Source organism: Ptychodera flava, chromosome 13 (assembly GCF_041260155.1).
Source record: "Ptychodera flava strain L36383 chromosome 13, AS_Pfla_20210202, whole genome shotgun sequence".
Taxonomy (NCBI): domain Eukaryota; kingdom Metazoa; phylum Hemichordata; class Enteropneusta; family Ptychoderidae; genus Ptychodera; species Ptychodera flava.
This window is the reverse complement of record NC_091940.1, coordinates 20,857,354-20,878,416: the sequence shown is the minus strand read 5'-3', so window position 1 is coordinate 20,878,416 and position 21,063 is coordinate 20,857,354. Positions and strand designations below refer to the sequence as shown.

General features: G+C 36.9%; 1 protein-coding gene across 4 annotated transcripts in view; it reads left to right on the top strand.

The window, feature by feature from the left end:
- The window catches only part of LOC139147780 (C-Maf-inducing protein-like), a 95,816-nt gene that overhangs the window by 54,237 nt on the left and 20,516 nt on the right, over window positions 1-21,063 (top strand). For all 4 annotated transcript variants that reach the window (XM_070718983.1, XM_070718982.1, XM_070718981.1 and 1 more), the window contains exons 6-9: window positions 8,426-8,529; window positions 13,749-13,850; window positions 14,704-14,835; window positions 15,721-15,786. In XM_070718983.1, the coding sequence (XP_070575084.1) occupies window positions 8,426-8,529; window positions 13,749-13,850; window positions 14,704-14,835; window positions 15,721-15,786 (404 nt within the window). The remainder of the gene's footprint in view (window positions 1-8,425; window positions 8,530-13,748; window positions 13,851-14,703; window positions 14,836-15,720; window positions 15,787-21,063) is intronic.

Genomic DNA, 21,063 nt, shown 5'->3' with positions numbered 1-21,063 from the left:
AACTGGTCAAAATCTTGTGGTGTACCATCGCTGGGTGTGGTTTACTGCTTAAATATTGTTTGACTAATATGTCTCCACTTTGTGAAGCAGAGAATGCGGGCTGCAAGTTTAGTGCCTTGCGGGCTGCAAGTTTAGTGCTTTGTGGAATGTGTATTTGTATATGTGTTCATGCCATCAGTAGAAACCACGTCAAAACTATTCAATAAGATATTGATGAATACAGATGAGGAAATACATCTATCAACAGAGATGAGTCTGTCAAATGCTGCGCTCATTGATGGGATATGTCCTATTGTTGGAAGAAATTTAATGAGAATGTACGCAGCATAAATCATCAGGAAATAAAAAAAACAGACTTTGAAAAGTATTTATTGCCAACAGGTGCTTACAAAAAGGCCTTTAATTAGTTTCAATGTTTCAAAGTTTTGGTTTTGTTCTCGGACTTGGTGTCACTTGTACTCGTCTTGAAATTTGCATGCAATTTTAATCGTTGCATTCGTCAAAAACTTTTCATCAGGTTGCAACAGACTTTTTTCACAGTTGAATTTTGCTTCTTAATTTGCTGTCTTTCGTATTTATAAATAAAAAAAAGATAGGCACACTTTTTTTTCTCATTTGAGTTCACAATATTCATAAAGGGTTCCATGATCTCAACAACTAGAGTATTTCAAGTGAGACAGTGTGAATAAATAATAATGTGTCGTACTTACAAAAATGTCAACTCAGTTTCTGTGATGAGCATCACAAAATGACCCTACTTTTTCATTTATCGTGAAACTTTGATTCATGTGTAAATTATTCGTGTCTTTACATTTAGTCAAATATTATGCTTTGCAAAAGCAACTGTTTTGTGCAGACAATGTTTAACCTGTTCACCCCCTATTCCCTGTAAACAGGTCCACACTCACCATTGGTAACAATTGAATTGGGCCAAACCATGGCAGTGAAAGGGTTAAATGCTTTGAGTTTCATTCCATGATGCATGCATGATACCTGCTAATTAGCTGTCAATTTCAGAATTATCAGAGACTGGCTGTCCAGTGCTCACCCGTTCTTTTCATCTTAATGTTGGCAAAGTTGGCACCAGATGTATTCCCCTCTGTGAATAATGCAAGTGCTGCAAAGGAGTCTTGGAGGAAATGAATATCCTGACATGACAGCTTAATTGAGTGATGATGGCGACTTTCCCTGGGCAGTCTGAAAGACTTGATGGGACAGTGGGACCATCTTCCCTTCCACAGTTGATCAAGCGATGATTTACTGTGTTGTGACACTCAGCACTGATAAACTTTTCAACAGGTGCAAACTGGTTGTCTCTCCAATATAAATCAGTTTCATCTTAAAGGGAGGGGTCGTCGTGAACTGTGTCTGTATGTCTTTCTTGTTCACAGACAATGTATTTCATGCACAATATCTAGATGCATCAGGTCAACATAGCTGCAACATTTAAATTTTGTGATGTACTTATGCCAAACACGTTCTAACTTTCATTAAAGGCCTACTTACCTAGGATACAATGTGTACATTGGGTCATGTGGGTCCCATACTACCTTTTATGGCAATTCCGATGACCCCCTCCCTCTAAGATGATGTACCTGCATAACAGGCATCGGGCCATAGTATACCTTGTTTTTGTCATGGAGTACATACCGTTATATTTAATTATGTCAGTCTAGCCATAAACCATGTCAGCACAGGCACCACATTCCATAAATTACCCATAAGTCTCTTTTATTCATACCAGCAGATATTTCAACTCAAATAACTTCTCCTTTTCCACATATTGTTTATTTTTCTTTCAAAAATAGCATATCAGAAACATGTTTTATGTTCCAGTAAACATGTTCTCAAATAACTAAGAAATGTTATTCGTTATAAGGGTTTACAGATACCACAAACATGTCCAGCTCTGAGAAATCAACAAAAAGTAAAAGATACTGTTCTGTTGATTTCTGTACAGTGACATGGAAAATAGTTTGGTCGAATACCTGAGCGACGTGTCATTGTTAATCATCTCAAATACCCTCCAGCATCACCAGACAGCACAGGGTACATATCTGAAAATGTATTATTTTGTTATCATTGGGTAGCTTAATCAGTTTCAATATTTTGATGTTTGTTTTAATAACTGCAGAATGTGTCAATGCATGGCATGATCATTTGCATACTGTACAAGCTATATTCTTGCCCATGAATTCAGGCAGTTTAGTGGACATGTACAACTTGTAGCCCGAAACACATCACGTATTGCCTGGGTTATGAAATGTAGGTCAGAAAACATGGAAATAATTGCAAAGGATGTTCAGATTTAAAATGGTGGATGTATACATAGCTGAGAAAACTTGTTGTGGCTTGCGCGTTTCCTGGGTATGCTGTTTGCTGTACAGGCTAGTGGAGGCAAATACTGTGTTTGAACAAAGCAAGTGCTTAATATAGGTCATGTTTACAGATGTGTTGTGGGAGTTATGTAGGATAGGTAAAAACGTTGTCGTCAGTCGTTCCTTGACTTCAAAGCCGAACATCACCACTGTGTATTCTGATTCCTATTCTTCGGCATACAAATTGTATACCGGTAGATCGTCTGATGATGCTATCTCCTGCTAAATGGCAGCTTCCCAGAAACAGTACAAAATAGCCCTTGGTTAATTTCACAGTTTACAACAACAATGTGACATGTCCAGGCAAATGTCAGAAGCTGAACAACATGCATATGCGATGTATGCTCGTAGCTTTTCAGTTGGGTTGAGAATTTAATGTATGGTCTAGAATTCAGAATAAACATAAATATGACAGTTGAATGAAATCCTCCCTGCACTGACTGAAATATTCACATCAGCTACTCACTAAGCTGTGGGCTTGACTTTTTTGATTTGTAATCTTTTAAAAAACCTGAAATGAATGTATTTTCATTGGTAAGATATGCATTTAATGATAAAATGAAGAGTTCTTTAAAGGGGCACGTTCATTATCAGCTTTATCTGTGAACAAATTTCAAAGGAGAACACAGGACTAAAATCACATAAACAGTCCATGTCAACAGCCATGAATGTTAGAACCAGGGATTGAGAACTGCCCCCTTAAATATCTATTCATAGACAGGAATGGGCAAAGTAGTAGCTATAAGTGTATGAATGTATCACAAAAATGTGTCGTGTTATTTTAATCAGATTATAAATATTACATGTGAAATGAGGCGAGTGTTTGAACATTTTAATCACAAAACTTGACAGTCAATAGGGCTTATCAATTTGCTGAGAACACACAAAAAACTTTGAAAAGGTCTTACACTGTAGGCTGAATAACAAAATGAGTGATCATTGTTCATTTTGTCAGGATATGTGGGTCTATCAGCTCTTACAAGGAAGGTTATCTTTTTTGTCAGTCGAAGAAAGGTTTGACAACTACTGTCATTGTGTTTTATTATCATGCTCAGTGCATTAATAGTCGGTGCTTTTACTTATCAAACTTTATTTATTATTTATCATTTTAATAAGTACCTGAAGTCTGAATGTAGCAACTTTCCAGTAAAATAATATGCACAGTCCCATTCAATAGAGATACAAATTACTTGACTTTTACTGATATTTGAAATCTGAAATGGCTGCCATCCCTGTGTTGGCTCCCTATTGGGAATAATACAATGTTCAATTTTTAAAAAAGTAAGGTTAAAATATTTCTTACTCCAAGAGCTTTAAAATGAGCCTCCAAAAGTGGTAAATCAGAAAAAAATTGTAAAAGATTGAGTCTGAATATCTGTTCCCGAGGCGTGTTCCACCATTTAAGTGCCTGGAATCGGAATGTAGCAACTTTCAAGTAAAAAAATATACGTATATTCAATAACTACGTGCACCAGTAATCAGTGTTCAAGTTGTTTGACTTTTGAGCACAACCGGGTACTCTGTCCAGTGGCTATACGTAATGCTATAACTAGGATCCAAGTGGTGTTTTGATTAGAATTTTCAAGATGTTTGTAACCTCTTTTGCGTAGAGGAATCCAAATGGGTTTTTTAAACGATATTACATCTATGTGAGAACATGGCTGTAACCCTTGAATTTTGATAGGGTATCAGTGATTGCCTACTATCGATACGGATGACCCAAGAAATTACCAATCTGTCAGTCTATTAGATTATAGACAATCTGTTCAAAAACAGTGACTTTGCACACCTGTGGTCAATACGCAAAGCTAGAAGTTGGTAGTTGAGTGCGATGATAATGAGAAATAACCTCCAAATTTCAGAGTTTTATTCAAAAAAAGAGACATACTTCGGATGTTTTGTCCTGCCCAGAGGATCTTCCTTATAAGGATCTAACTCAAGCAAGATATTGTGCACAATAAGAGATATAAAATTAAAGAAACAAAGGAGAGATAAAAAAGAGACATACTTGTGGATGACAAAATCTATAGAAAGTGATGGTGCTAAAAAACCCCAAGAACTTATGATATGCATAGAAATGAATCCACAGGGAATAAGGTAGATAAAAAATGCTTGAATGAAAAGTCAAAACTTTCAAAACTTGGTTCTTACTCTCCTCTTGACAGTTTTCTTTTACATTTTATTCTAAAATAGCTTGTATTTCATGTAGCTTGTATTTCATATCTCCAATTGGAAACAATGATACTCATTTTAGGATTTCGTAGGAATACCCTGTGTGTAGAATGGAAAGGGAGGTTTTTATGAGTATGACCTGTAGGAATCAAGCTTCAAATTTTGTAAAATTTGAAGCTTGATTCCCAGTGTCATTGAACCACTTCTAAATCTATGTCATGAGGAACCTTTCAGCTTTACAATGCTAGATTTATTCAGAAAACACCCAATCCAGTGATACATTGATACCAATTGCATATGGCTCTTGTGTTTTGACAATGTTCCAGACACAGTCTTTGTAAGGCAATCGATAAAATTGTGAGGCACTGTAATGTTTCCTTGATGTATCTGCTTATATATTTACACTTGTAATTGGTTGCTGTGTTGCTCATAATATTTGTTCTTGGTCGTGTGTAATTGAACCACTTAACAACCGTTGGGATGTGTGCTCAGTGACTGCTTGCCGTGTATCAGTTTTCAGTGGGACCCTTACTGATCACGATACACGTCTTGCTTCACGCATTTACATTCCTCTAGCTGGTATCATGAGACGTGGGCAGCATGTCATTTGTTCAGGGCTTCACTTCGTATCCCAGAAATGGACATACTATCACTGATGTGAATCATAAACCGAGTTTCTGTACGGGCCCAGAGGTTTTATTGGACCACAGTATTTTCAATAGGGTCCTTCGACAGATTCATCAGTCACTGAGATAAAAGCTTGGTAAATCAGGCTGGGTAAAAGTAGCGCAGAAAATGTTTGTGGGCTTGGCTTAAAGTAATCAAGTATGGCAGTAATTCCCGCACCCCACATCCTCTGTTGAGACTGTCTCAACAGAGATTATTCCATCCATAATCTCAGCAGTTGTTTTCTGTGTGACTCACTCACATGACTGGAACTTCTGCCGCATTGCTAACTCCACACTTTAACAGGCATTATGTATATAATTCCTATAGACATTACACTTATGCAAAACATCGATTGCTGTACAGCAGTGTATTTTTGTTGCATAACTTGTTTCTGGATCGCTTGAGGCTGATGCTGTCCACCAGCAGAAAGATAACCTGCTAAATTAAGAAAATGCTACAAATAATTGCAGGATTCACCACTGATCACATCTGATTTTTAACTCACATTTGGTGTACCAATGTGAGGTTATCGTATAAGCTGAATCAGTCATTTGCATCTGATTTGCATGTCTGTATGTCTGTATATTTGTGGGTATGTGCGGATGTATGTCCGTCACACACAAAGACTCCCATACCGCCAAAGCTACCATCTCAGTATTTGGTGTACAGGTAGATGCAGGGGTTGAGATGTGAATTTGTTCAAATGAACACATCAGTGTCAAAAATGTGCAAATGAGGTACGAAAAAGTGAAATCCTGCAAATGTGCAGGAGGCATGGCAGTGAGAAACGGGCAAACTCCACTGATCTTGACTCATTTCCTGTCATTGTTTATGAACTGTTACATATTAACAGACCAGCTGCAACCATAGACAGTAGATGGGGGAAGACCGTTTATACTAAACTAAGAGGGGCTTGTTTCTGCTATGCATGTTGCTAAAGTTGACCTCCAGTACCTAAAGTTAGACCTTAATAACTTTTGTCGTTCTTGTTTTTCTGGTTAAAATATTTCTTGTTGTTTTTCTGGTTGTACTGTGCAGAAATCATTGCCATAACATCAACGTAGAATTTTCCTCCACTGAACAGATAGTTCAAACAACATTTATTGTTGATCATTGGTAACCCATACTGGTATATACCAATTCTGATCAACTTTGAGCGACACCGTATAACTGCGGTATTTTTGAAAATTGTGAACCTCTTGAGACGCAATCAAAATTTCACAAACAACATATTGTGCACTGTGATTTTGAACAGTGTGTTGAAACTAGTAAATCATCTTTCCTCAAAGCTTTTCAGACCTCCAATTTGTCTTAAGAGTTGTTCCATATGTACTGGACAACAGGCCTTGAAGTTACAGTATATTTAACTAACCACAAGAGTCAGAAATAGAAACTTCAATTTCGCAGCTACATTGTGTAACCTTTGAACCCCACTTAAGAGCCAAATCCACACTAAGCAACCATCCTGTATTTTCCCCCTTTAATTCCCAAACTGTAGTGAGAAATGGTTAAAGTTGAAACACATGTCATGCTTTTAGAGCTACTTGTTAAGCAAATACGGGACAGGGTGACACAAAACAGTTCATAGGGTGGTGCATACAGGGTTTTTTGATGTCAGTACCACATTACCTGCCATGGTCTCAGGATTGTTCACTTTCAAGGTCTTTGTTTATCTTGGATGCTTTAATCTAATGGATCTGACACGGATGTCTTGACAGAAAGAGAAGTACACCTTTCAAGGGACTTCCTGCTTCAATTTTAATTCACCGCAAACGTTTTCATGCAGAGGTATTTATGGCCTACATTGCTGAATACATGCATTGTCAGCATTTATTACCTACACCCAGCCTGTAGATGGTGGATTTTGTACATGCATTGAATGCTGACAGTAACATGTTTTGGGCAAAAAATATTTTGGGCACATTGTTGGAAATATTTATGGAAGTTCAACAGAACAAAATATTTCAGAAGAGAAGGAACTAATCAAGGAATCAGAGAAAAGCCAATTTCAATAAGAAAAGCCATTCATCTACTATCAAGCAGTACAGTTTCCCCACAACAGTAGCAATTTAAATGTATATTATTGCCTGAGAGCTTCGTCAATGTTACTTTGTTTCCATTTTTCACTGCTGTTTCTTTTATGGATTGTGACAGTGACTATTTCAGACAAATGGTTCAGAATGCACGCACGTACAGTGCAACTGATATCCAAACTAAGTTTGTCAAATGTTCTCTGCTCACTTTGTTAATAATTAACTTAATTGCAGCAATGTCATCTCATACCAGTCTTATGCATTTTTTTGTTTCCTGAAGAAGGTTCTGTGGTGGTCATTGAAATTGACCGTCTTCTGATATAAAAGGGGGATGGGCAGGTGCTGGGGGAAAATTATACGTCCAGTGGTATTGAATGCATTCCTAGGTATATGAGCAAGGCGTACAATGTTTTCTCCATTGTGTGTAATTGTGCGAATTACCCCTATTTAATCAGAATCCTCCATAGAAGAAACACAAATACATGATATGTCCCCCTCCACAACATGGTATATGATGTGGACAGGACTATAATGTAGTAATACTGTATCATACAGTGTGTGATGTGGACAGGACCGTATAATATATGGAATATGGCAATGGGTATGCAATCTGGAGAGAATGCTGTAATATTGAATGTACTGATGATAATAAATTAAATATAAGTTCAGTCTGTAATTACAGTGAAACCTATCTGAACCCAAACCTGTCTAAACTGAACCTTTTTCCCAGTCCCATTCCATTAGAACCTATGATGAAAGGATCTCTATAAGCCAATCACCTCTCTAAACCGAACAATTTTCTTGGTCCCTGATGGTTCGGTTTAGACAGGTTTTACTGTATTTGATTTGTTTGATCATGGAACTCAATGCAGTAATAGGATGTCCATAGTGTAAGATACTGGTGTTTGGTTTAATATATGGTACCGGGCATTTAAATAGACCAAGACCTGATAAATTATACTGAAGTGATAAGGAACAGCACTTGACAGACTGCTATATAGATGGAAAGATAGCTGCTTTTACAAGGTGGGATACTTCATCCGCAAAGTAATCTTCTATAAAAAAAAACGCTTACTTCTGAGATTGATCTTTATCACACTCTAATTGACAAGTACGTTACACTGTTTTTTTGCAAGGATTTTCATGAAATGTGCCCTCTTTTCACCTTTCTAGGACTTCGGAAAGTACCCTCGCATGAGGATGTTCGTGCAAGACTACATCTTAGCGTTGAATTCAAAAAAAGAAGGTATTTCAGTGGTGAAGGATTTTGTCCAAAGGTGAGTGACTGACTTGAGCGTGTGTTTGCAAGACTAGTAAGATACATCTCACACAGGATGGCATCAATTATTCATGGTCATCGGATCTACAAGATGTTGAATGCGTGATTCATTTATGATGCAGCTGGTTTTAGAACAGCACTTGCTTGTTCTCTGTGGTGCATATTTTAGTGTTTAAGTTTACTTTGTAATTCAGTCATTGAGAGTAGTTGATTCGCGGAATTACTGAAAATGTGATGTCATTGCACATGCTCTGTGTTTCTATGTGTGTTCTGCTCAGCATAAGTATTACTGAAATTGAGAATGTCATTTTTGAGCGTTTATTACATATTGTTCTTAATAAAAAGGAGTTTCAGAGATTTTTATCTACTCTGTCATCCAATGGGGAGAAGCCCACTTACAGGATAAGGTAGCCACAACCCACTACCCAATAAAATGTAGATGTGTTCGAGGATGTTTTCAAAATTTGCCAAAATAGCCACTCATGGTGTAGATTAAATCTGTCTTGTATATAACAATAAGTAAATCCAAGTATCCACAAAGCAAACTGTCTTATCAATAAGGCTGTTTGTGGTTGCAGGTTTGCCACTAAATATATTTGCAGGCATCTGACATCGGCCACCACTGCCGGGCAGTGCTAATTTGGACAAATTCTGTGGATGTTGCATTGTGTATGGTAGCCTGAGCCATTATTACATCTTTTCTTGTGTTGATCATAACATTGACAGTCACCTATGAAGTTAGTTTTGAAGTTCTTGCGTATGTAATTTCAAAAATATGTATATGTAAATTAGAAGACATATGTTTTTTGCATGTTAATGAGAGAGCAATTCCATCATTAGCAAGCAGCCCTGTTTAATTCAGTCGTATTCAAAGTTCAATCACCGAAATGCCTAAAAGGTGACATGGCCCCACCTGTCACTGCATTACATACTGCTTTTAATGAATGTCTGCAGGGCCTGAAAATAACGCTGGTCCGACGTCCCGGACCAGTGATTTTTTTATCCCGGACCAGTATAAAATTACCCCTATAAAAAAGTCCGCGGACCAGTACAAACGGGAGCCAATTTATTTCGCAAGGGAATTTCCGGTATTTTCCCAGATTGTGTTCTAGTGTCTTTTGATGCAAAATTAGAAACTACGTCCGCCCAAAATACGGGGGACGCATTAATATCAGGCCGAGAATTTCACTGAAGAGTCAATTGTGAGACTACGTCTTCTACTAGCTACAAAATTACACTCAATCAGGTAGCTCGTCCAGGTTATTGCTTCTTTTAAGTCAATCAAACATTTAAAATTTAGTCTATTTCTTTCATCACAACGTAAACTCTAAAGGAAAATCAGTTACTCTGTTACAGTCTGCGATTCATTATATGAGCAAGGCAATGTGCGTCCACTAGCCACTGCACTGGGCCCTGGGACAAAAACCAAATGCCGGGCCACCTACTCATTTTACATGTAAAATGTAACGTGGTAAAACCAAACAATAGCCTCACCTAAAAATATTATCAACTCCAAAATTGTGTGAAAACATTATATCTCTTCCCATCAATGTAGTATTTTGCAGTAAATTTCTCTGGAAGGAGTCTCATTACAACTTTCCGATCGTCCGTGGCAAGCAAGCTTCAGAATTTAGAAGGTCATCATGCTGAATTCCATATATAGTCAAGATCCCCTAGCTTGATTGTAGCTGACCTTAACAAGAACCGCCTAGCTTGTCAAAACAGCGTTATGGCAATTTGCTATTGCTTTCAAAGGGAAAAGAAGCTCCTCTCAGATATTTTTTACAATTTAAATGGAAAAGAATCAACCGCTGGGCAATTATAAAAATGAAGTGAACTTTATAGCAATAGTAAAAAAAACATGTTAAGTATGTGTACAAGAACTTGAGAAATCTACCAAGTAAATGTTTATGCAGTGTGTCTGTATTACAAAGATTGACAGTTTTTGCTGTATGTAAATAACAAGCAAATCAAATGCATATATAACACGAGTACGAGAAATGAATCATTCTTTTATCGTTATGCAAATTTTTGAGGACCAGTGGATTTAATCTTCGGACCAGTGAAAAAAAAACAGGTCACTGGTCCTGGGACCAGTGGAGAAAAAAGGGAAATTTTCAGGCCCTGGTCTGTTGTTGGTGCAACGTGAATGACAATAAAGGAACATATTTGAGTAGTGAGGCTCTATAAACAATATCTCACAATGTTTATATATCATAGCTGAAACAAGGGACTATGTGCTAGAGGGTAGGTGACCATTTGTCTAGAGGACAAATGCTGTCCTGCCTTGCGGGTTAATAGCACCTTGTTTAGGCTATAATGTTTTATTACATGCATGTCTTACATAGTTTTCACACCAAATTTGTGGGTTTATTTGCAAATGACAATCATATGTTTTTTCCATTTTACATGAAAATCTGCGAAAAATAGAATAATTCTCATTGAATGACATATAGATATATTGAAATCATTGTCATTTGGTTTATTGAATTTTTCATGCATAATTTTTAAAAACTGAATTTTCCATGTAAAACCTGTATTTATTTTGAACATTTTGAAATCCCAAAGTTGTCAAGTTGAAGCTAGCTCCGCTTCATTTTCCGTCGTAGGATGACAATGCGGCCCCGTGACGTCTTTTACAAGTTACTATTGAATCCTATGCAGTACACAACATTGGATATAGGAGACATGAAATAATATTTGTTTTCTGCTAGTGGTGATTAGCTTTTCCCTTTGGAAGTTCAACCTGAAACCGTCAACAATACTTATAAATCCATGAAGCCTTGAAACATGTTCATGCAGCCAATTACCAGATGTGATGTATAGTATTTACATTACTTCTATTGTACATAGGCTTTTGAAGGCAAATTTTTACATGTCATTTAGGCATCAAATTTAAACAAGAAGCGATATAGTTTAAGCGAAATGTGATCCTTAAGCCATGTAAAAAAGCGAAGTAACAAATTAAAGTCCTTGGTTTTGTGTGGTGTCGGTCTTATCTTCATAGAACGCAATGAAGTGGTTAAAATAATTTAAAAGCTGTAATCTGTGTTGGTCTGTGGAAAGAGGAAAAGCATAGGTGTACTCTTTACACTTTCCCTTGGTGAGGACTGCCAACAAGACCCTTATTTTATTATCTATGCAGACAGCCCCCAGCTGTTTGAAAAATATGAAATGAAAGACATGAAAAGACAACCAAATGTGAGGTCATTTTACCTCTGGTGGGAAGGACTTCCCCCTCACAAATCAGGTGGTGCACAGAGATGAACATTTTTCATATGCTGGTAGACTTGTCTATCCTTTTTTTGTTCAAATCAGCATGTGGTGGAAAACCGAAAGGATACAAAAAGGGAAAAAATGTGAACATAAGAAAAACTGCTGGGAATAATAGGGTAATTTAACTGTGCATCTGAATTAGTTGCTTAATCTGCCAGGCTAGCCTATGATTTATTCAGTAGTTGTACCGTTCGCACAGGCCACCCTTGAAATGACGTCAGTCAGTGTGAGATCGTGATGTCTGTTCGTCTTCAACCCGCCAGCAGTACCTTCTGTGCATTATCTTCTCATTACGTCCCCCTCTCCCAAAAAAAGCAAAAATTGAAAACGAAATATGCTGCATGTCAGTGGTTTAGATACAACATCTTCACTTTCAGATAAAACAGTAGTACAGCCTTCTCACACCTTTTATTCTGCAGCACCAACTTCCCACAGAAAACAAAAGGTTACACTGATAAACGGTAGAGAAAGGGTGAAATTTATGACGTAAAATTCTAAAGGGAGTCATAGCAGTTGATTGCATAGAAAGCTAGGCCCTGTTATGAATTTTTTGTGGAAAATAATTTAAAATATTTTTGTTTATGAATTGATGGAAAACAAACTGTGATATTTCGTTCATGCATTCTATGATGTTTTAACTATATGCATGTAAAGACAATTTTTTAGCTACACTTTTACCTAAAATCATGTTTTCAGGATAATTTAAAATAAAATTTTTTATCTGACTGTAAACAACATACAATATTCATGCACAAAGTAAAGTGCACAAAATCCTTTATAGGTGTCTTTCATGATTTTGTAATACGAACTCTTGTTTTTTTTAAGTCCTGGATGTTGTTTCTCACAGTAGCTCAGACTCAAGGCAGTCATATTATGTTTCCAGAGCAGGTCAGAGGTCACAGTGAAGACCTACCTAATCTGCAGGTGAATCTTAAGCATATGTAAATAACATGGTTCTTGTTGACGCATTCTTATTTTCCATCACTCTTGCTGTATCCCTGGCAACGGACTATTCCATTTCATAGGTATAGTGTTTAATATTTTGACATTGGGTGTACGTTAAAAGGAAAGACTTTGTTTCGAGGCATTTAATTTTTTGGCTCACCGGAGAGTAAAAACAAAATTCACATAAATTTGTTTTTGCATAATATTTATGTTTTTATCAGTAGGGTAGGGCTGAAAACATGGGACAGAAATTGTACCCTCGTGTATTTATCCTTGGATCTTTGTACGGTTTACATCTAGGGCAGTTTTGTAGTTTTGAGGTACGCAGACAGCTAAACATAGTTAAAGTAATTGCATTGACCTCAACATAATAGCGAAATTAATTGAATTCACGCTGAAAATTGTAGAGGGTTACTAATGGTCAACTCAAGCCTGTGTAAGATTAATATCTTTATGCATAGAAGTTGTTATTGAATTCACATCCTTATGCATAGAATTTGTTGAAGCGTTCATAGTGTGATAAGCTGTGGTATTGTGTCAGTGTGAAAGTATACAATTGACACACAGTCTTTGTATGCAATTTTTGTTGGCCATGGGAGAGAACTGCATCTATGGAGAGTTAAATACTTTGATTCCTATGTAAACCACAATGGTACGCGTTTATATCATGTACTGTTGGGGGCTACTTGATATTGGGTGCGTAGACAGCAACTATATATAACTCTGGATTTTTTATATTTAATGCTATATTTTAAGGTCAAATAGATTACTTTAGCTCCCCTGTGTGATGTCAAATTTGATTTCTGATACGATATAAGTATTCTATTGACTGTTTGTATGTCTGTCTGTCTGTCTGTCTGTTGACATCAGATCTCAAGGCTGAGTGCTTTTACTTGAATCAATTCTGAATCTTATCTTTCAAACAGGTCTTTGTGCAACAATTACCTGTAGCGTTATTTTGTTAAAATGATTAGTTTTCTTTTTTCATATTTGCAGAATGCATGGACCAGCCAGTACATGTCCGCACCCTCGTGTGTTGCCAAACTTGGTGTCTGTTTGCCTAGCGTCAGTTTATTCATATTTTGAAGATAGGGATAGGTGAGTGACTTGAACAAAAAAGAGTTATTTTAAAACGGCTCCAGAAAAAAGTAGGTCTCTTGGTGGCCGTAGGTGTGTGTGTGGCTCCCTCTTTGTGATACATCTTGATTTGCCAACTATTTAAAAGTCTTTTGTTTTGTCTTCCGTGCAAAAAATATGTTTCAGATTTAGGAAAGGAATCAGTCGTATGTGAAATAAAACATTGTAGGAAAAGGTACAGGTCTTCTCTTGCCCTCTGGAAATTAATTCTGATCTGTTTGAAAAAGTGTTCTTTGTCTGATTTCAATGTGAACTGATGGATGAAATATTATTTATTGTGGCAAAAATTTGAAAATATGAATGTAAACAGCAATTTGTTTACAAATAAACCCCACAAAGAAAGAAAGAGAGATGACTGGATGTATTCGTAATTTTAATGCTAGGCAAGTCTAAAAAAACAATACCTTTCATGATCTAAGAAAACAACAACAGTGAAATGAAACAATAGAACAGATTCCTTTACATGTAACTTGTGGAGATTGAGTTTTAAATTTTTATATAAAGTGAGAAGACTCAACATCAGATTTGCAAACTTTAAAGCAAGTTATTGCTAAACCATTGCCTCTATTGTGTGGTGTGTTCAATGTTGAATAGTTTTGCCTGTAATGGGAGAAGGTGATCTGGTTTGTCTTCATCCCTAATGTATCCTGTATTTACTGAATAAATTGGATTAAAGAATGTCTAGGATTGGATCATCCCGGGGCATTATGCTATATTGGGACAAGCAAAGCAACTGTAATGAAACGCTAATTCTGAATTGAGGAGGAAAATACTGAGAAATTCTTGATTTTCTTACTCCGGTGCCGTTTTATAGGTGCAATACTTCAGGTGGAAGCCGTGGAGTTAGCCTGCGTGGTATCCGTATGGAAGGACTATGTGTGGAAGAAGAGAATGAAATCACGGATGAAGAGCTGATGATGTGTTTTGTTACTATCCTCAAGTTTATGTGAGTTGCTTTTTGGTCTTTTAACCCTCCCACCTCAATGGTTTAACCCAAGGCCATTGATATCAATGATGAATATGGACCTGTTTACAAGGAATCGGGGTTGAAGATGTTAAACGTAAAGGTGTTCATCTGGTCCTCGGATGGGTGTTGTTCTCAGTGAAAACATTTTTAGTCTTTTCTTCTCCAGTGCAATCGTACTAAACCTCTACAGTTCAAAGATGTTATATTCCTGCTGTCTGAGGTTACAATGGAACTGCTCTTGCCATTAGTTTGACCATCAGAAAATTTATTGTCCTTACATGTTGAAAGCTTAGCAGTGAGACAGTGAACAAAGTGCAAAGTACAACTGTTCAATCACTTTTAAGTTCCCCATTTTCAGCTCATTATAATGAAATTGTTTCTGTTCCTCGTCATTTGAATAGATATATCATCTATGGTAAAATCGTAATGTCAGTTTCGATGTGAGCAATCAAAATCTGTACAACATCTGACATTGAATCTTTTCATTTTGAAAACTCAAAGTTTTGACGTCAGATCTCGGCTGCATTGAGAACGGGGAAAAGGCAGAGAAGAAGCGGTTCAAAGCTTGAAGCCAGCAGTATAGCTTTCCTTTCTGCCCATTCCTAAAACTTTTCATTCAAAATTCCAAAGTGATGCAAAACAATGCTGGTACAATAAAATTTGAAATATTATGCTTTGTACTTGTACGCATATCAGTCATTGCTGGCGACATATGGTCAGCCATCTTTAATAAAATACCTGTCCGCAAACTGTAACTGGCTGTCTCAACAACAGAAACGTTCTTGTTATTCTCGAGTCATGCATAACCTGAAAGAATTAAATTGATTCAGTTTTTTAATCGTGGGCTATTTTCACCACCTACAGGGCAGAGTATGATGACTGGCTGCCAAACCTTGCAAATCTGCTACAACCCATCCCTTTTCCGAAAGAGTAAGTATAGTGTGCGGAATATGTGATTTTAAACTTTTGTTGTTCCTTGTTATGCACTGTAAAAGACAAGGGGCAAATAAGGGTATGTAGAGGTTATAACATTCCATATTCAAGGTACCGGTAGTAAATGCACCTCGAGAGTGAAAGACTTATTGCTCAAACGTTCCTCAATGAAACTTTCAACCATTCTCGTACAAAATCAACAGTAAAAATCAGGGACCACCATGCAAAGTTTGGTACTAGAGAAACAAATTATCTAACGTTCACCGATATTTGAAATTTAAAATGGCCACCATCCCTGTATTAACTCCATGGGGAAAAATGAAATTTTTGATATTCGAAAAACTGGAAATTTTCTTTCTCCAAGAGCTTTTTAAATGAGCGCCAACAAGTAGTAGATCATAAGGGCATTGTAAAAATTTTGAGTCCAAATATCTGTCCCTGAGGTGCATCTACCTTAAGCCACACCCAAAATTAAACAGCTCCATCATCCTGGCCTGAAGACCTTTTATCAAATCAGTTTTTGCTAATTTCCCAAACAATTGTTTTACCAGTGTAATGCATATACACTCTGAATCAACGTTTCAGGCAATTTCAAAAGGGATAACATAAAATAACAGTACTTCACTGCATTAAACATAGCTTCAAACTTAAACATTTGCAGTTATATAGTTCCATATGTGCCTGTGGAATTTATAGCTGTTTGGTGGAGACAAAGACAAAACCTTGCAAATTACTTGTACAACAAATATGTTGACAAAAAAAGGTGTACCACAAAAAAATATTGCCACTTGAACTGTAGGTACATTACTACAGGATGGCCACTTCCTCATTTCTACTGTTTGCTGTTCTGGTTATAACCCTGGATATTTAAATGATACCAGGGAGTCATAGTGTTACTGTATCCTTGCTTGCATTAACAGCCATCATATAGATAAGGTCACACCACTACCTGTATGGTTTGTGTATATCATTTGTAAGTACAGGTCAGAGAGAAACGAGGTGTCGGAAATGTTATCATCAGAGCTTACAAATCTAAGCCACCGACATTTATCGAATGATGTACATGTTTATGTTTATGGAGGGAAGTATATTAAAAGTGATGCTTTGTGTATCATGTGTTAATGTATTAAGCTTAGTCCAGGTTTGAATAGGTTACATTTATTTATGATTGTTCTTTCATCTTCTGTGACGGTTTCTCTACCGATGATTAGGCAGACAATAGTGTGTTGTGATGGTAATAATGATGTGAATAGTTGTCAACAATGTTGGTGACGCTTGATATACTGATGTTGATCATAATGATAACAATAATTGTGATGGTAGCCAGTTTGTAGTGGTGGTGATGATGATGATGATGATGATGATGATGATGATGATGATGATGATTACGGCTTTGATGAATAATATGATATGATGAATGCTATTTCTGACCTAATTTTCAGACACCGTCGTTTGCCCCTTCCCCCAAGAAGACATTATAGTAATCACCATCATTAACAGGCTGATTAATTCACGGGCCTAGACCTCGTTTCTCTTTACCCAGTCGTAATTTTCCGGACCCTGGGAAAAAGCTATGAACTGAGCACACAATTTGATTTGCCAGTGACCCGATTAAATGCAGCATCATCATTTCAATTCCTCATCTGATCGTTATCTGTGCACGTCAACTGCAGCATAAAGCTTCCATCGTGCTTCGTCTCAAACTTTACCTCATTACCTTATACTCTTGGACGTTTTCAGCATTCATTTCCGTGGCCACTTATTTCATCACATTCAGCGCTGGCATCAGAAACGTGCTCAAAATGAGCTAATTGATCACACTGTGCTGTGAATCCTCGAATATGCCATATTTGCTGAAAATGAAAATTTATGCAAAGTCTTTCTCTGAAACCTCGTACAACTTGTCAAGTAAATATTTGTGTGAATTTGATTAATCGTCATGGAAATGTAAATTAATGTATACCATGGACTCTGAAATGGGTAGGTTTAGTTTAAAGTTGTGAGGCCCAAACAGAATCACTTGTGCGGTGGATATCATGTTTCCGTATTATTTTGCTAATTATCAAGTTTGGTTTAATCATGTGTGATTCTAAAATGATGGTAGGACTTTGAGGTTACCAGTTCTGTGTATATGAAAAAAAAACACGAAAAGCAACAGTTACCATGCAAATTTATGGAACTGCATGGAAGTGCAGTTGATCAGAAGGTTAAATGGGCACCATCTTGAAGAATACAATGTAGCTAATTTTCACTTCAAATGTATTGTCTATCAAGCTGAAACAACAAGAAAACCTAGAGATTAGACTTCCTTGGACATTTGATGGGCTTTGTTTCCCAACCAGACAGATGATAATAATATTTTGAGAAGTAAATATGTACATGCCTAGTTCTGATTGACTGTGTGTATCATCACAGTTGGTGATGTGATGTTTGCTTTTAAGAAATTCCATCCATTGTCACTTCCAAGAAATCAAACTCTCAGATGTCGCTCACGTCCGTCATGTACATGTACCGGTATGTTGAAAGAAACTGAAAATGGCAGCCATGTCCAAAATGGGAAATGCTTTCTTTGTACTTGTCAGTGCTCAGACAGAATGTATATGGATGTAATTAACTGTGTGCATTATGGAAGCTCATTGAATTTTCAAAGATGTACATGTATATTACATAATTCACTTGTCAGTGGTAAACAGATGCTGGTAACACCTTTCAAACACAACAGCATAATATTTGCACCTATGCACCTACCAATGATTTCCAAGATACATGTAGGTGGGGGAGGGGTGTAGGCCTAACAGGGGAATTTGACATTTTTTTTCTAAGCCATATGTCAAATTCCCCACCCGCAGGACACAAAATTATGTCAAATACCTAAGGGTTTGGAAAATAGAGGCTAAATGTAGATAATGTAGGGCTTGGCATTGTTAAATTCTTCCTGCCAGGCATATTGTGGTAATCAAATTCCTCTGTCTCGGGATCCGACTGCTGATCAGTTTCCATTGTTTCTCCCCTGGAAAACATTGATAGGTGCGCAATCTAGTAAAGGTTACATGACCTGTAATCTGAATGAAGTGTATTGTTCTGGTACGGTATGCAAATTCACAACAATTACCTGTATGTTCTTGCTTCAAAAACATCCTACAAAGGTTAAAATTGTCTTTTCTGACACACAAAAATGAAATATTGATAGTTTTGTGTTTTGCATCTAAATAATACATTTGCATGTTCATAGGGTTTAAACTTTGATACCTGATAGTTTTTCTGTCGTAGCAGTGGTTCAATTTTGTTTTTATAACAGTTCAGATAGGAAGCTCAGCTACTATGGATTCAGTGTATTACTGTGTTCTCACACACACAGTGCTGCCTGTAACCAAGCATTGTATGCGTGGTTGATGCCAGCTGGACTCATTACATTGAGCAAAAACGTAGAGTGCCTTGGGTCATGAAATGAGGTTGTGCAGTTGTATACTTAATTAGATTAGAGCCCTAGTACATGCAAATGGCTCAAAAACTGGAGGGAATGGCTTTTTTTTATTGCAGAACAGTTTACATACAATTGGAGTGTAGTTTACATATAATTTGAGTACACTTTACTTACAGTTAGCTCAAAAAGGAGTGCCTGTGCGACCTTCTTCAGGTCAAGGTACCTAGAAAACTGGAGGGAAAGGCATATCTTTCTTGTAGAACAGTTATTGACATACAATTGGCGAGTATCGTTTATGTACAATTTGAGTACACTTTACTTACAGTAAGCTCACAAAGTAGCAAGGAGTGCCTGTGGGACCTTCTTCAGGTCAAGTCAAAATCAACAGAAACATGTCAAGGTACCAGGAAAATTGTAATTTAAAGTGTATGACACACATGCTGTGACAAACACTAACACTATCCCATCCAGTAGTTGAATATCACCAATGCTGTGCCTGTCTTAGCTACTACATATAGATAAGCCCATGAAAATCACATGTAGGAATGTGGTTTTGTTGAGTTATTTTCTAATGGTCAAAGCCATTGAAATTGTGTTAGATGGGGCCTTTTGTTCTTTAACTGGGTTTTACTAGCATTTGTGACCTCAGTACTGTAGATGAACATAGCAGATGAGGGATTAAAATGAATGACCTTAAAATGGGTGTCGTAGATGAACATAGCAGATGAGGGATTAAAATGAATGACCTTAAAATGGGTGTCGTAGATGAACATAGCAGATGAGGGATTAAAATGAATGACCTTAAAATGGGTGTTGTAGATGAACATAGCAGATGAGGGATTAAAATGAATGACCTTAAAATGGGTGTTGTAGATGAACATAGCAGATGAGGGATTAAAATGAATGACCTTAAAATGGGTATTGTAGATGAACATAGCAGATGAGGGCTTAAAATGAATGACCTTAAAATGAGTGTTCTAGATGAACATAGCAGATGAGGGATTAAATGAATGACCTTAAAATGGGTATTGTAGATGAACATGGCAGATGAGGGATTAAAATGAATGACCTTAAAATGGGTATTGTAGATGAACATAGCAGATGAGGGATTAAAATGAATGACCTTAAAATTGGTATTGTAGATGAACATAGCAGATGAGGGATTAAATGAATGACCTTAAAATGGGTGTTCTAGATGAACATAGCAGATGAGGGATTAAAATGAATGACCTTAAAATGGGTGTCGTAGATGAACATAGCAGATGAGGGATTAAAATGAATGACCTTAAAATGAGTGTTCTAGATGAACATAGCAGATGAGGGATTAAAATGAATGACCTTAAAATGAGTGTTGTAGATGAACATAGCAGATGAGGGATTAAAATGAATGACCTTAAAATGGGTTGTAGATGAACATGGCAGATGAGGGATTAAAATGAATGACCTTAAAATGGGTGTCGTAGATGAACATAGCAGATGAGGGATTAAAATGAATGACCTTAAAATGGGTGTTGTAGATGAACATAGCAGATGAGGGATTAAAATGAATGACCTTAAAATGGGTATTGTAGATGAACATAGCAGATGAGGGATTAAAATGAATGACCTTAAAATGGGTGTTGTAGATGAACATAGCAGATGAGGGATTAAAATGAATGACCTTAAAATGGGTATTGTAGATGAACATGGCAGATGAGGGATTAAATGAATGACCTTAAAATGGGTGTTGTAGATGAACATAGCAGATGAGGGATTAAAATGAATGACCTTAAAATGAGTGTTCTAGATGAACATAGCAGATGAGGGATTAAATGAATGACCTTAAAATGGGTATTGTAGATGAACATGGC